This window comes from Sparus aurata, chromosome 14 (assembly GCF_900880675.1).
Source record: "Sparus aurata chromosome 14, fSpaAur1.1, whole genome shotgun sequence".
NCBI lineage: Eukaryota > Metazoa > Chordata > Actinopteri > Spariformes > Sparidae > Sparus > Sparus aurata.
The window spans coordinates 24,343,058-24,357,501 of NC_044200.1; the positions used below are offsets into that span (position 1 = coordinate 24,343,058).

General features: G+C 42.5%; 3 protein-coding genes across 3 annotated transcripts in view; 2 read left to right on the forward strand and 1 right to left on the reverse strand.

The window, feature by feature from the left end:
- The window catches only part of ptprr (protein tyrosine phosphatase receptor type R), a 32,468-nt gene extending 26,744 nt beyond the window's left edge, over nt 1-5,724 (forward strand). The window contains exons 12-16 of the mRNA XM_030440579.1: nt 252-389; nt 563-673; nt 756-913; nt 996-1,109; nt 1,212-5,724. Of these exons, the coding sequence (XP_030296439.1) occupies nt 252-389; nt 563-673; nt 756-913; nt 996-1,109; nt 1,212-1,305 (615 nt within the window). The 3' untranslated portion in view covers nt 1,306-5,724. The remainder of the gene's footprint in view (nt 1-251; nt 390-562; nt 674-755; nt 914-995; nt 1,110-1,211) is intronic.
- LOC115595755 (NACHT, LRR and PYD domains-containing protein 14-like) overlaps nt 1-14,444 on the reverse strand; it is a 965,684-nt gene that overhangs the window by 388,103 nt on the left and 563,137 nt on the right.
- Nucleotides 8,143-14,444, forward strand: part of ptprb (protein tyrosine phosphatase receptor type b) — a 32,156-nt gene continuing 25,854 nt past the window's right edge. The window contains exon 1 of the mRNA XM_030440552.1: nt 8,143-8,696. Within this exon, the coding sequence (XP_030296412.1) occupies nt 8,628-8,696 (69 nt within the window). The 5' untranslated portion in view covers nt 8,143-8,627. The remainder of the gene's footprint in view (nt 8,697-14,444) is intronic.

Sequence of the window (14,444 nt, forward strand, 5' to 3'; positions counted from 1 at the left end):
GATAAATACTGAGGATTCAACGTACTTAAAGAGCATTTCACCTCACAGAGAAAACATTTTTTAAACTCATATTTGTTATATTTTCACTAGAAACATCCGGCAGCTCCACATTAAACCTTAGAGCAGCCGTGAGTCTTCTTAATAAAACTAAATGTAGGAATGTGGTATTTTAAGTTTCCTGCTGTTGGATAAATCTGATCATCTTGAGCTCATGGCTGCAGATTCCAATATCTGATTGGCTCCTGTTCCAGGGTTACCTAGGCGACGAGAAGGCGTTCATCGCCACTCAGGGTCCCATGGTGAACACGGTGAACGACTTCTGGCAGATGGCGTGGCAGGAGGAGGCGCCCGTCATCGTCATGATCACCAAACTGAAGGAGAAGAACGAGGTAATCTCACCTGGAGGGAACTGTTTGACCTCAGGAACAAGCAGGAGACGTTTGGATGTTGATGGAGATAAATTCTACATGTGACCAGGGACTGTCAGAAAATCAAAAACAGGATACAAAAAGTAAACAGAGGAATGTTTTTCCACCATGGCTGTCTGTGTTTGTCTCTGTAGAAGTGTGTTCTGTACTGGCCGGAGAAGCGGGGCATCTACGGGAGGGTAGAAGTGTTGGTGAACAGCATCAGAGAGTGTGAACACTACACCACTCGCAGCCTCACACTCAAGGTACACACTCTGTTCATATTACTGCTAATGCTGAGCAAAGAATAGTTTCATGTTCAGGATTTAAATATGTGTTTGTGTGCAGTGTGGGAATCAAACCCGCGTGCTGCAGCATTACTGGTACACGTCGTGGCCCGACCACAAAACCCCCGACTCCACGATGCCGCTGCTGCAGCTGATGGCCGACGTGGAGGCGGACAGAAGGACGGCTGCCACCGTCGGACCGGTTATCGTCCACTGCAGGTACAAAAAGAGGAACATTAACTTTTCTTCTCCTGAAATTTGTTTTGCAATGACTCCATTACCCACGCTGCTCTGCTTACAGTGCCGGGATTGGTCGGACAGGCTGCTTCATCGCTACGACGATAGGCTGTCGACAGCTGCAGCTGGAGGGAGTGGTGGATGTTCTGAGCATCACCTGCCAGCTCAGAGCCGACAGGTAACCGACAGCTGTTACACTAATGAAGCTTTAATGTCCGTGTTAGCTTCTCCAGCAGCCTGATGTGTTGATAACTAACAATCTGTCTGTCTGTCTGTGCAGAGGAGGTATGATCCAGACAGGTGAGCAGTACGAGTTCGTCCATCACGCCTTGATCCTGTACGAGTCGCGCTTATCTGCAGAAACCGGCCAATGAGCTCGCAGCACCACAGGAGGCGTCGACCTGAACCAGGAAGTGTGCTAACGTAGTGAGTCCTTAGCAGGTATGATCTCTGAGACTTTGGCGATCTCTGAGATTTGGGAATTCTGGAGGAGGTCTTTTGAGTTTGATGGACAACACGGACAACCAATGAGGACTGTTGTGGGCGGGGCCTGTTGAAGGAAAGGGGAAAGGTACATTTCTGAAAATGGGATGTATCCGCTCTTCTTCTCTGCTGTTTCTTCTTCATGTGTGTTTGCGAGCGGTTCTTCAGAGGATCTGCCCGCTTCACTTCTCTTAACCACTGACTGCCGGACCGTGTTTCTAACTAACCAGACTGTCCTGTTACCTCTTTTCTGTCATGGGAACGTAGAAGTAGTTTGACTGAAATCGATGGTACATTGTTCAATAACACTGTTGTGTTTCTGTGTCTTATAGGATTTTAAAATGATTTTATAACGTGGTGTTCTTATAGGAAGGCTGTTGGAAATGACTGTTAGCTGGTTGCACCTTTGGTTAGACTACTATACCACTGTGGAGCCGACCCGTCCAGCCTCGCACCTTTTGTGCAACCGTACGTCACATTTAATTTAATTTCCAAACCTTTTGGCATAAAGTGAAAATGTTAATCTTTAGGAGCAAAGTATATCTTCAAAGCTATTTCCATCATCCCCCAGATGCCTCAATTATTAACACTTCATTTAAACCTTTCAGAAATATGTTGCTAAACGTTCATGTCATGCAGTCTGAAATGTTAGCTTGCTAACTAGCTAGCACAATCATTTAGCGAACACATTCATTCTAAGTGTTTTGTGCAAATGCTAATTTGCAAGCTTGGAAGTGAGCGGGGGGGCTGAGCTGATAATAACGTTAGACATTTTATTTCTATTAGAGAGTAATCGAGTACAACATTTTGATCAGAATGATTTCATGTTTGACCGGCACAAAACCAATTTCATAATTGTGATTATGGAATGCTAAAGTTACAAACGGGGCTCCCTCCAGCCACAGATGCTAAAAGCTAACAAACCAATGTAATGATAAATAAGCTCCTGCTAAGCTAGTCCTTGTAGTACAGCAATCTCGTAGAGGCAAATTTTAGCTTTAGTAGTTTAGTGCCAATCCGTATGCTTTAACGTCAATAAATGGATGCTAACCTACTTCATAAGCTCATGCTGTTATTAGCGCGCTATGCTAATTCAATATTTTGTCAAACCAAGTATTCCACTGCTAAACCACACGCAACAATATGTTCATTCAACAGGTACAGCTCCCTTTAGACTTTAATAGATGTACTAAGAATTATGGGAGCTGTAGTTCTTGAATGCTAACAAAATAATTGTTTCATCTTTGATGAAACGATGGAAGTAATCGACCCCATAATCTAATATGTGCACAACTTCCCACCATCATGTTTAAACCTTTAGAAAGACGGATGAGTTCGTATAAACAGACGGAGGCTCGCTGAACACACGCCAGATAAAACTTGGTGCTTCAGTTACAGTTTTTATATTTGATCCAGACATAAAGATAATCCTGTTAGCTTATTAGCAAAAGGCCAAATTAAAGAGAATGTAGTTTACTGAGCGTTCGGACCAATAGAACAGAACATTTAGCTGCTCGCTCTCAGAGTTTCACTCTGTGTCGTAGTGAATCCTGTTTCTTGCATTGACAATTCCCCCGTTGTGTGATACGTTGCTTTATACCAAAAAATGTGAAATGATTTACTTCACCGTGGTGCAGTCATCTCATCGATGTGCTGGTGTAAATTGTTATCTAGTGAGTGCGTTATTTTGGTGTATCAAAGTAATAATATCTTTATTTTTATACAGTTTTTACATGTTTTTGATGTGTTTAGCGGTTATCAGCCATTTGTCGACTACGTGAAAGGTACAAACCTCATCTCTAAATCATCGACTCTCATCAGGAGCTGGACTGAATTCATTCTTTACTTATTAGAGTGTGGGGAGGCGGACACACCTCAGTGTTTTAACCCTTTCATTCATGAACTATGAAATCACAAAGTCAAATTATTTGTTTGTTTAAAATCTGAACCACGTGGAAACTTGTGCTCATAATGAGTTGTGTATTGACAACGTGCTTCAAAAGTATTTAAAGGGATTCAAGAACAACTGTAACAATCTTGTTCATTGTCTGAAAAGCAGACGGGGAAAACAATCATTTTAAACTAAATAAGATGTTTGAAATAATTCCTCTGTTATTTAATTATAGTTGTCTTGTTCATCCTCGGAGCACAACACCTGCTGGAGTGGATGTTCAATCACACAGTAAAGAAATGTTTAAATCTGAATAAAAGTATTAATAGTTTGTGTAATTGGACAGAACTTTGTTGATCCACGGCTTCCAAATATCTGACAGCTGTGCAGCATGAATGAACGGGTTAATGATGGGAGAGACATTTTAAACATCAGATAATGACAGCTCAGCAATTTTTATTCTTATTTTTTAAATTTTCAGATTCTTTTACATTTTCACTTGAGTGAAAAAATGTGAAAATGATAAATAAACATTTTATTGCTGGTTAACTGGAGAAACAGAAGGTTCAGTCCAGTACGTCTCCATGTTGGGGTGTCGACCCGTTTCAGAGATCTGAGGTTTCTACAGTGATGAAGAACATCAACACACACGTCTAATCCGCTCTGTGTAAATGAGGTCACATGGTACAGTTCATGTTAAAGTGCTATTAAACCCAACGTGGGCAGTGACATCACAGAACATGGACCACAAACACGGAGACTTTGCTGCTAAAACTGGGAACGTCGGGAGCGTCGGGACCGCTGACGGACAATAAACGAGAGAAACTTAGAAGACTCTTCTTTTTCTATGTACCAAATTATTTTATATTTATTCCTCTTCTTGTGATACAATCGAGAGACGTCGGACCTGCGTCTCTTCGTCTGCACGTCCAACATGCCTACTGGGACCATCGTCAACACAATCTGCACTTCAGTCAGTTCAGTATTTCAAACTCAAAGTGGTGAAACAGTCTCACATGTTGCAGGTTGTTGGTGGCGTTTGAACTGACGGAGGAGAGAGTGGGTTGAACCGGGCCTCCGTACCCTCTGCAGCGGGTACAACAACACACACTGCCTCTGACGTAGTATTGTGTCTGTACAGTAGGTGGTGGTTCATGTCCTGTACTTTACTGTTGTTGACTGTTGACGGAGCTCAAAGCGACGCTACACATTTTATACTTTAGACGGCTGTCATGACGGCACATTGTAGAGAAAAACACGTCTGAGTTTAGTTTTCATTGAAAGCGTTTCAGACTTTGTTGTTGGATATCAATGCAGGAGTCAAACTTTTAGCAGAAATAGGAAATGTGACTGTGCGTTTGTTGGAAGTTTCCTCAAAAGGACACGAGAACTAAAATTCTAAGTTTTCCATATTAACTCAGTCAGAACCTCCCGGGTCACGTCATGAAGAAAACTACTTTTAGATTCAACAAAATCTCTGTAAATATTTGTTTTTAATTTGGTCACTGTAGACATTCTGTAAACGATCTTTAAGGATTCTCAGATGTTGGAGACAGATTTCAGCCCGGTCCAGTGAAACATGGGGCTCAGAACACAGAGCATCACTAATGTGATGAAATTTTGCTCAAAGGGCCAAATTCAAAACCAAAAAGTATTTAGAGTTCAGATAATCTTTAAAGAAGTTCTAGATTCTGGGTGAGTTGTTCAGACGGGTCCAAATTATGGTTCCACACAAAACTTTGAGTTGCTTTTAAGTTGGTTAGCTGCCAGGATAATCATATTAAACCTTTTTAATGTTTTATTTCTCCCGTATGTTATGATTAATAAATAACAAACTATTTTTATTGACGTTGATTCTGCCGTTGTTGCAGTACAGGCGGTGAGGGGGATTGTGGGTAGTGTCACAGGACTGTTAAAATGTTCAAGACTCCAAAACTTTATTTGAAACTTTTCAAGGAAGCTTCTAACTTCAGAGATACAACAGCTAGCTCGCTAACTAGCATGCAGATTCAGTTAGCAGGAACATTCATGTAAATGCTAACATGCTAACAGTTTCTGTAGTGTTGGTTAAATGAAGAATGCTACGGTTAGCCAGTTAGCAACCGGACTTCATCTGAACACCTATTTCAGTTCAAATCTAGATTAATTAGTGATTAAAAGACGGATTAAATGTGTTTAAAGTGTTTTGAAGAACGACGTTAAAGTGAGAAATGTTGGCGTCTCTTTGAGCTCCTGCTGCGGCTCAGAGTACCTGATGGGAATATCAGTGTACGTGGTTTTTAACTGTATTACTAATCAACTTGAATGTTGTAATAGTCCGGAACATTAGCCACTGAGTCGTGCTGTAACCTCTTAATCTGCTCTATATACAAATATATTGTTACCTGTAATCTGTACATAAACACGGGACAGAAAACAACCCGACTCCTGTCGTCTTTGGACTCAAACTGACCGACTGACTCAAAGAACGACGCCGCTGTTCCTCGAAACATATTGTCTTCTATCAGGAGAGAGTGAGACAGAGGGAGAGAGGAGGGAGACAGGAAGGAAGGAAAGAGGTGTGGATGACTAAAAGTAGCCACGTCCACCCGAAACAAAAGCAGTTTGACCTTTACGCTGGAATGAAGGTTTCTGTATCAAACAATCAGTTTTTATTTTTCTTCAAAATAAATTTAGACTCCAAAAACAAAATCAACCAAGAAAATATTGATAATAACTGAGCGCCAATTTCAAAGAATAGACTGTTTCAAAATAAAATAATTAAGTGATGATGTAATGACAGGAAGTGATGATGTAATGAGACAAACTGCTGATTAATAAAGTCTTCAAAGTTAAACGAGCACCACAAAATACCTGGAAAGCTTTTGGTTGTAATGGACCCTAATTTTCATGTAATGGACAATAAAAATATCTCAGATATTGTGTTTGTTGGAAAAGTCTGACATTTTGCACTTGGTGCACTTTAGTATATTTTTGACGTGTTTTCTGGAGTAAAATGTTCCATAAGTCAGGCTGTGAATGAAAAATAAACTGGAGAGTTTGGTGTCTGTTAATGAGGCTGAAGTGAAACTTTCTACAAAAACCTGATTTTAAAGATATGGATTGTAAAATTCAGACATTTTTAGACAGAAAAAGATGAACGGGCTGAAAAATCTAACAGATGTCACCACAAAACATCCTGAGTTAATTTCTGACATAAAGAAAATAATTTGTTGGATTGCAAGTTTCGTATATATGTTTAAAAGTGCAAATCCAAAATAATAATCATTTGAACTACAATAAACTCCTGATGTGAAGTTTGGTCTTTTTTTTCCTGCTGGTCTGAAACAAGGAAGCAAAACGGGCTCAAAATGTCAAACATGGACCACAGCAGGAAAACATGTCACCTGTTGCCTGATGAAATCTCGTCATAAAGTTTTATTTTTTTTCAGAATACTTTATTAATCCCCGGGGGAAAATTATTTATTTCCAGATGATCCGTGCAAAGTAGAAATGGAAATACAGCATGAATGGAAACAAGAGATAAAGATGAAGATGTAAATAAAATAAGTGTAAATGTTAGCTTCTGTGCTGCAGCCAGCGTGCAGTTAGCCTCTGTTGGCTTCTGTGCTGCAGCCAGCGTGCAGTTAGCCTCTGTTAGCTTCTGTGCTGCAGCCAGCGTGCAGTTAGCCTCTGTTAGCTTCTGTGCTGCAGCCAGCGTGCAGTTAGCCTCTGTTAGCTTCTGTGCTGCAGCCAGCGTGCAGTTAGCCTCTGTTAGCTTCTGTGCTGCAGCCAGCGTGCAGTTAGCCCTGTTAGCTTCTGTGCTGCAGCCAGCGTTCAGTTAGCCTCTGTTAGCTTCTGTGCTGCAGCCAGCGTGCAGTTAGCCTCTGTTAGCTTCTGTGCTGCAGCCAGCGTGCAGTTAGCCTCTGTTAGCTTCTGTGCTGCAGCCAGCGTTCAGTTAGCCTCTGTTAGCTTCTGTGCTGCAGCCAGCGTTCAGTTAGCCTCTGTTAGCTTCTGTGCTGCAGCCAGCGTTCAGTTAGCCTCTGTTAGCTTCTGTGCTGCAGCCAGCGTTCAGTTAGCCTCCGTTAGCTTCTGTGCTGCAGCCAGCGTTCCGTTAGCGTCTGTTAGCTTCTGTGCTGCAGCTAGCGTTCAGTTAGCCTCTGTTAGCTTCTGTGCTGCAGCCAGCGTTCAGTTAGCCTCTGTTAGCTTCTGTGCTGCAGCCAGCGTTCAGTTAGCCTCTGTTAGCTTCTGTGCTGCAGCTAGCGTTCAGTTAGCCTCTGTTAGCTTCTGTGCTGCAGCCAGCGTTCAGTTAGCCTCTGTTAGCTTCTGTGCTGCAGCTAGCATTCAGTTAGCCTCCGTTAGCTTCTGTGCTGCAGTTAGCGTTCAGTTAGCATTTGTTAGCTTCTGCTCTTTGAAAATAAAAACAGTTTCAGACAAAGTTGCTGTTTTTTGGGGCTTTTAGCTCCAGAAACTAAAACTATGATGTCAAAGTGACAAAAATGTCACATTCTGGTGTTGATCCACAGCTGGATCGGTGGTACTATCACCTGTTCAACATTAGAGTAATTTGGTTTAGTCTGAACTTCTAATTAACGCAATTAATTAAGAACTAGCACCAGAACCAAAGCAGAAGATTTCATGTGCAGCCAAAACTGAATTTTCTCCCTCACAGATGGAGACGCATCACAAGACCACAAGGGACAAATCGAACTTTAAACTCGTCTCAGTGGGAATTAATCAAACGCTCGTCTTCTATTTTTAACATCTACCTCGGCCGTCAGCGCAGCTCGGTGTGCTGCTGCTGGAGCTTCAGGACTATAAATAGCTTCTGAAACAGGCAGAGTTTGTAGTCGTGCCTTCACAGTGACTCACAGAGCTGTTGGCCTGATTGAGGAAGTCCGTTAGTGACTCCCAGCCTCGACACTATAGAGTCTGACAGACAGACAGACAGACAGACAGGAAGAGAGACAGACAGCTGGTGAGACAGACAGACAGGCAGGGAGGGAGTCCAGAGTAAAGTGAGGAACGCCTGAGTCTGAAGTGTGAGAGGGTCGAGAGAGGATGGACACGAGACAGAGACGACGGACAAAAGAGATTCAAATTCTGGAAAAATCTTTTTTTTGTCATATCAGGATTTGTTCTGTGTAACTAGGATATCCAACTAGTTCATTACAGCTGTTTCATTTTACAGTTTCTAATCTTCCAGGACTCTACTGAACACCTCAGAGGGATATTTTCTTTTTTAAATCTGCTTGAAATAGTGAATCTAAAGCCACATCTTCTACCTCAGCCTCAGGATTATGGTGGTGCGAGCTCCGTCTGAGGATCTGAAGGACGATCAAAATGCTGAAATGTAAATCTCAAAGTTACCTCTGCTGCCTGTGGGTCAGCTCGCTGCTGCTGCTGCTCCCGGTGAGTCTCTCTAATTCATTCCTTTATCATCCGTATCAGGATATCAACAGTGAGAAAATAAGTGATTAGAGAGGAGAAGTCGTGTTTTTAAAAGATTAAAAACAGCTGGTTGTTCTGCTCCTGAAGTTGAGCCGCATCTGAAGGGAAATCTGATCGTCACTGTTAGAGATAAATGCTTATTTCAGGATGTGAGATGTGTTTTAAATTTCTGTCATTATACCAGAAATGATGTGGAAACATCACCTGCTGCAGTCCAACATTCTGCTTCAGTTACTGAAATGAGTTAAAAGTCACTTTCTCGCGCAGTTTTAAGACACAACATGAAGAATAAAGTGTTAAAGCAGTATTTTTAAAACGTTCCATCAAAGGCGTTTGTAGCAGTCGGTACGTTTTCTTTGCAGGAGAAGACGATGCGGACAAACGGAATAAAACATGATTAGCGTCCTCATCGCTCCACTAATCAGGACTTACGAGGGAATAAATGATAAAGACGACGTTCAAACATTCAGCGTTTAAATCACAGCTCTCACGTTCTGAAGCTCCTCGATAAAAAGCAGCTACGATCGTCAGATGAGGGCTTGAATAATGTTTCTATTTTAAAATTTTACTCTATCGACAGTGATGTGTTGAGGTTTCTCTCTTGTGACAAATGTACTTATTGTGAGTCGCTTTGGACAAAAGTGTGTGCTGAATATAAAATAAATAACCTCTAGAATAAAGACAAAGTCCATTAAAATAAATAAATGTTGCTCTGACTGAAGAACTTCACAAGATATTTTTCTTAAAACCCCCAAATCTTTATATTTCTTAACTAATGAGCCGTGATGTAACTAACCAAATATGAGTTTTTTTTCCTTATTACTACATTTCCTTGATGTGGTCGAGCTTCACTCTTCAGACGGCTGCACGCCGACACTTTTATCTCAGCAGTGAGAAGAGAAGACTTCTGCTTTACTAAGGGCGTAAATTTAAATATCATCTTCTCAGTTCAGCTTGTGGCTTCTGGAGACTTTAATCACAGCAGGCGAGCTGTGTGGAGATATTTCAGGATTTTTTTGGTTGTTTTATTACGTTTTAAAAAGTTCTGCGTTCTTTAAGTCGTCGTTGGTCAACAAATATCTACAACACTCAACGTTAAAACCACAAGTTGGATTTTTTAACTTACGGTTGAGCTAGCAGGAGGCTAACAGTTTCCCCCCGCCTCCAGTGTTTATGCTAAGCTAGGCGTTAAGATAATTTTCACCTCTCTCACACGATCATCTCCTTCTCTCTCTGTCTGTCTGTCCTCCCTGCTTTATTGTTTGTCTCTGACCTCACTGAACCTCATTATCAGTGACAAATGATTGTATTTCCTGTTCTGCCTTCCAGGATTCAGAATCCCTGATTGTTGTTGAACCCTAAAAGTGATAAAAACTGGAGGTTACAGTTTCTTTAAATAGCTGCAGCTGATTAACTTCCATCAGAATCCATCTCATGCTTTGTTGGCAGCAACACAGAAGATCCATTGTTTCCACATCTGTTCTTCTCTATACGCTAAGATTCAGTTACTTTGACTTAAAGTACTCTGAGTAGTGTAACAGTGGAGTTAACAGTGTTTCCGTCTGAGATGTGCTGGAGTTTGAAACTTTCATCTTCAGGATATTTTAGAGGAATAATCTGTGACACTTTCAGAAATGCAGTCTGAACGTGGTTAGCCTAGCTTAGCATAAAGACTGGAAGCAGAGGGAAACAGCTAGCCTGGCTTTGGAGCCAAACCTGCCGCCCTCAGTCTGTTGTTGCTGTTGGTCGGCTGGATGTTAAAGGAATAGTTCTCCCAAGAATGATGAACCCAGTCCTCCTCTCCTCCTCCTGATGATATAAAGTCCTCCTCTCCTCCTCCTGATGATATCAAGTCCTCCTCTCCTCCTCCTGATGATATAAAGTCCTCCTCTCCTCCTGATGATATCAAGTCCTCCTCTCCTCCTGATGATATCAAGTCCTCCTCTCCTCCTCCTGATGATATAAAGTCCTCCTCTCCTCCTGATGATATCAAAGTCCCCTCTCCTCCTGAGGATATAAAGTCTCCTCTCCTCCCTGATGATATAAAGTCCTCCTCTCCTCCTGATGATAGAAAGTCCTCCTCTCCTCCTCCTGATGAATATAAAGTCCTCCTCTCCTCCTCCTGATGATATAAAGTCCTCCTCTCCTCCTCCTGATGATATAAAGTCCTCCTCTCCTCCTCCTGATGATATAAAGTCCTCCTCTCCTCCTCCTGATGATATAAAGTCCTCCTCTCCTCCTCCTGATGATATAAAGTCCTCCTCTCCTCCTCCTGATGATATAAAGTCCTCCTCTCCTCCTGATGATATAAAGTCCTCCTCTCCTCCTGATGATATAAAGTCCTCCTCTCCTCCTGATGATATAAAGTCCTCCTCTCCTCCTCCTGATGATATAAAGTCCTCCTCTCCTCCTCCTGATGATATAAAGTCTCCTCTCCTCCTCCTGATGATATAAAGTCCTCCTCTCCTCCTGATGATATAAAGTCCTCCTCTCCTCCTGATGATATAAAGTCCTCCTCTCCTCCTCCTGAGGATATAAAGTCCTCCTCTCCTCCTGATGATATAAAGTCCTCCTCTCCTCCTGATGATATAAAGTCCTCCTCTCCTCCTCCTGATGATATAAAGTCCTCCTCTCCTCCTCCTGATGATATAAAGTCCTCCTCTCCTCCTGATGATATAAAGTCCTCCTCTCCTCCTCCTGAGGATATAAAGTCCTCCTCTCCTCCTGATGATATAAAGTCCTCCTCTCCTCCTGATGATATAAAGTCCTCCTCTCCTCCTCCTGATGATATAAAGTCCTCCTCTCCTCCTCCTGATGATATAAAGTCCTCCTCTCCTCCTGATGATATAAAGTCCTCCTCTCCTCCTCCTGATGATATAAAGTCCTCCTCTCCTCCTCCTGATGATATAAAGTCCTCCTCTCCTCCTGATGATATAAAGTCCTCCTCTCCTCCTCCTGATGATATAAAGTCCTCCTCTCCTCCTGATGATATAAAGTCCTCCTCTCCTCCTCCTGATGATATAAAGTCCTCCTCTCCTCCTCCTGAGGATATAAGTCCTCCTCTCCTCCTGATGATATAAAGTCCTCCTCTCCTCCTGATGATATAAAGTCCTCCTCTCCTCCTCCTGATGATATAAAGTCCTCCTCTCCTCCTCCTGATGATATAAAGTCCTCCTCTCCTCCTCCTGATGATATAAAGTCCTCCTCTCCTCCTGATGATATAAAGTCCTCCTCTTCCTCCTGATGATATAAAGTCCTCCTCTCCTCCTGAGGATATAAAGTCCTCCTCTCCTCCTCCTGATGATATAAAGTCCTCCTCTCCTCCTGATGATATAAAGTCCTCCTCTCCTCCTCCTGATGATATAAAGTCCTCCTCTCCTCCTCCTGAGGATATAAAGTCCTCCTCTCCTCCTCCTGATGATATAAAGTCCTCCTCTCTCCTCCTGATGATATAAAGTCCTCCTCTCCTCCTCCTGATGATATAAAGTCCTCCTCTCCTCCTCCTGATGATATAAAGTCCTCCTCTCCCTCCTGATGATTAAGTCCTCCTGATGATATAAAGTCCTCCTCTCTCCTCCTGATGATATAAAGTCCTCTCTCCTCCTCCTGATGATATAAAGTCCTCCTCTCCTCCTCCTGATGATATAAAGTCCTCCTCTCCTCCTCCTGATGATATAAAGTCCTCCTCTCCTCCGGATGATATAAAGTCCTCCTCTCCTCCTCCTGATGATATAAAGTCCTCCTCTCCTCCTGATGATATAAAGTCCTCCTCTCCTCCTGATGATATAAAGTCCTCCTCTCCTCCTGATGATATAAAGTCCTCCTCTCCTCCTCCTGATGATATAAAGTCCTCCTCTCCTCCTCCTGATGCTATAAAGTCCTCCTCTCCTCCTCCTGATGATATAAAGTCCTCCTCTCCTCCTGATGATATAAAAGTCCTCCTCTCCTCCTCCTGATGATATAAAGTCCTCCTCTCCTCCTCCTGATGATATAAAGTCCTCCTCTCCTCCTCCTGATGATATAAAGTCCTCCTCTCCTCCTGATGATATAAAGTCCTCCTTCCTCCCTCCTGATATAAAGTCCTCCTCTCCTCCTCCTGATGATATAAAGTCCTCCTCTCCTCCTGATGATATAAAGTCCTCCTCTCCTCCTCCTGATGATATAAAGTCCTCCTCTCCTCCTCCTGATGATATAAAGTCCTCCTCTCCTCCTCCTGATGATATCAAGTCCTCCTCTCCTCCTCCTGATGATATAAAGTCCTCCTCTCCTCCTCCTGATGATATAAAGTCCTCCTCTCCTCCTCCTGATGATATAAAGTCCTCCTCTCCTCCTCCTGATGATATAAAGTCCTCCTCTCCTCCTCCTGATGATATAAAGTCCTCCTCTCCTCCTCCTGATGATATAAAGTCCTCCTCTCCTCCTGATGATATAAAGTCCTCCTCTCCTCCTCCTGATGATATAAAGTCCTCCTCTCCTCCTCCTGATGATATAAAGTCCTCCTCTCCTCCTCCTGATGATATAAAGTCCTCCTCTCCTCCTCCTGATGATATAAAGTCCTCCTCTCCTCCTCCTGATGATATAAAGTCTCCTCTCCTCCTCCTGATGATATAAAGTCCTCCTCTCCTCCTCCTGATGATATAAAGTCCTCCTCCTCCTCCTGATGATATAAAGTCCTCCTCTCCTCCTCCTGATGATATCAAGTCCTCCTCTCCTCCTGATGATATAAAGTCCTCCTCTCCTCCTCCTGATGATATAAAGTCCTCCTCTCCTCCTCCTGATGATATAAAGTCCTCCTCTCCTCCTCCTGATGATATAAAGTCCTCCTCTCCTCCTCCTGATGATATAAAGTCCTCCTCTCCTCCTCCTGATGATATGAAGTCCTCCTCTCCTCCTGATGATATAAAGTCCTCCTCTCCTCCTCCTGATGATATAAAGTCCTCCTCTCCTCCTGATGATATAAAGTCCTCCTCTCCTCCTCCTGATGATATAAAGTCCTCCTCTCCTCCTCCTGATGATATAAAGTCCTCCTCTCCTCCTGATGATATAAAGTCCTCCTCTCCTCCTCCTGATGATATAAAGTCCTCCTCTCCTCCTCCTGATGATATAAAGTCCTCCTCTCCTCCTCCTGATGATATAAAGTCCTCCTCCTCCTCCTCCTGATGATATAAAGTCCTCCTCTTTATATCATCAGGAGGAGGACTCGGTTTATCATCCTTGGGTGAACTTTTTCTAAATTAATGTTTGCAGCTCAGGATCAAGTGAAATGTTTTCAGAACAATAGGATCAAAGTCAAACTTCACCCAAAGTCTCGATCTGAGTATGAATCACTCTCCTGTGGACTTTAAAGCCAAATGTCAGACTTTGTTTTGTCCTTCGTGTTGAGCCGAGACTGTCGTCAGCTCGACGTCATGTTTATTTTATTTTAAAGCCATATCAGTCAGCCAACTGCTAATTTGTTTTAAATAAACTTTTCCACCTCAGACAATCATGAAAACTTTTTTTTTTAACAGTATTTTTCATTTCCCCTTTTTTCAGGTTTCTTTATGCACAAATTTTAAATGCATCAAATGCAGTAGATGTAATTGAACATGTAGTCCTTCCTTTGGGCTTCAGGGTGGATTTTGCTGCAGTGATGGTTCGAGATGAGTTTTACTTTGTTAAAACTGCTCAGTAGTGAAATAAATTGTCCCTAACATGAACACATGTTTT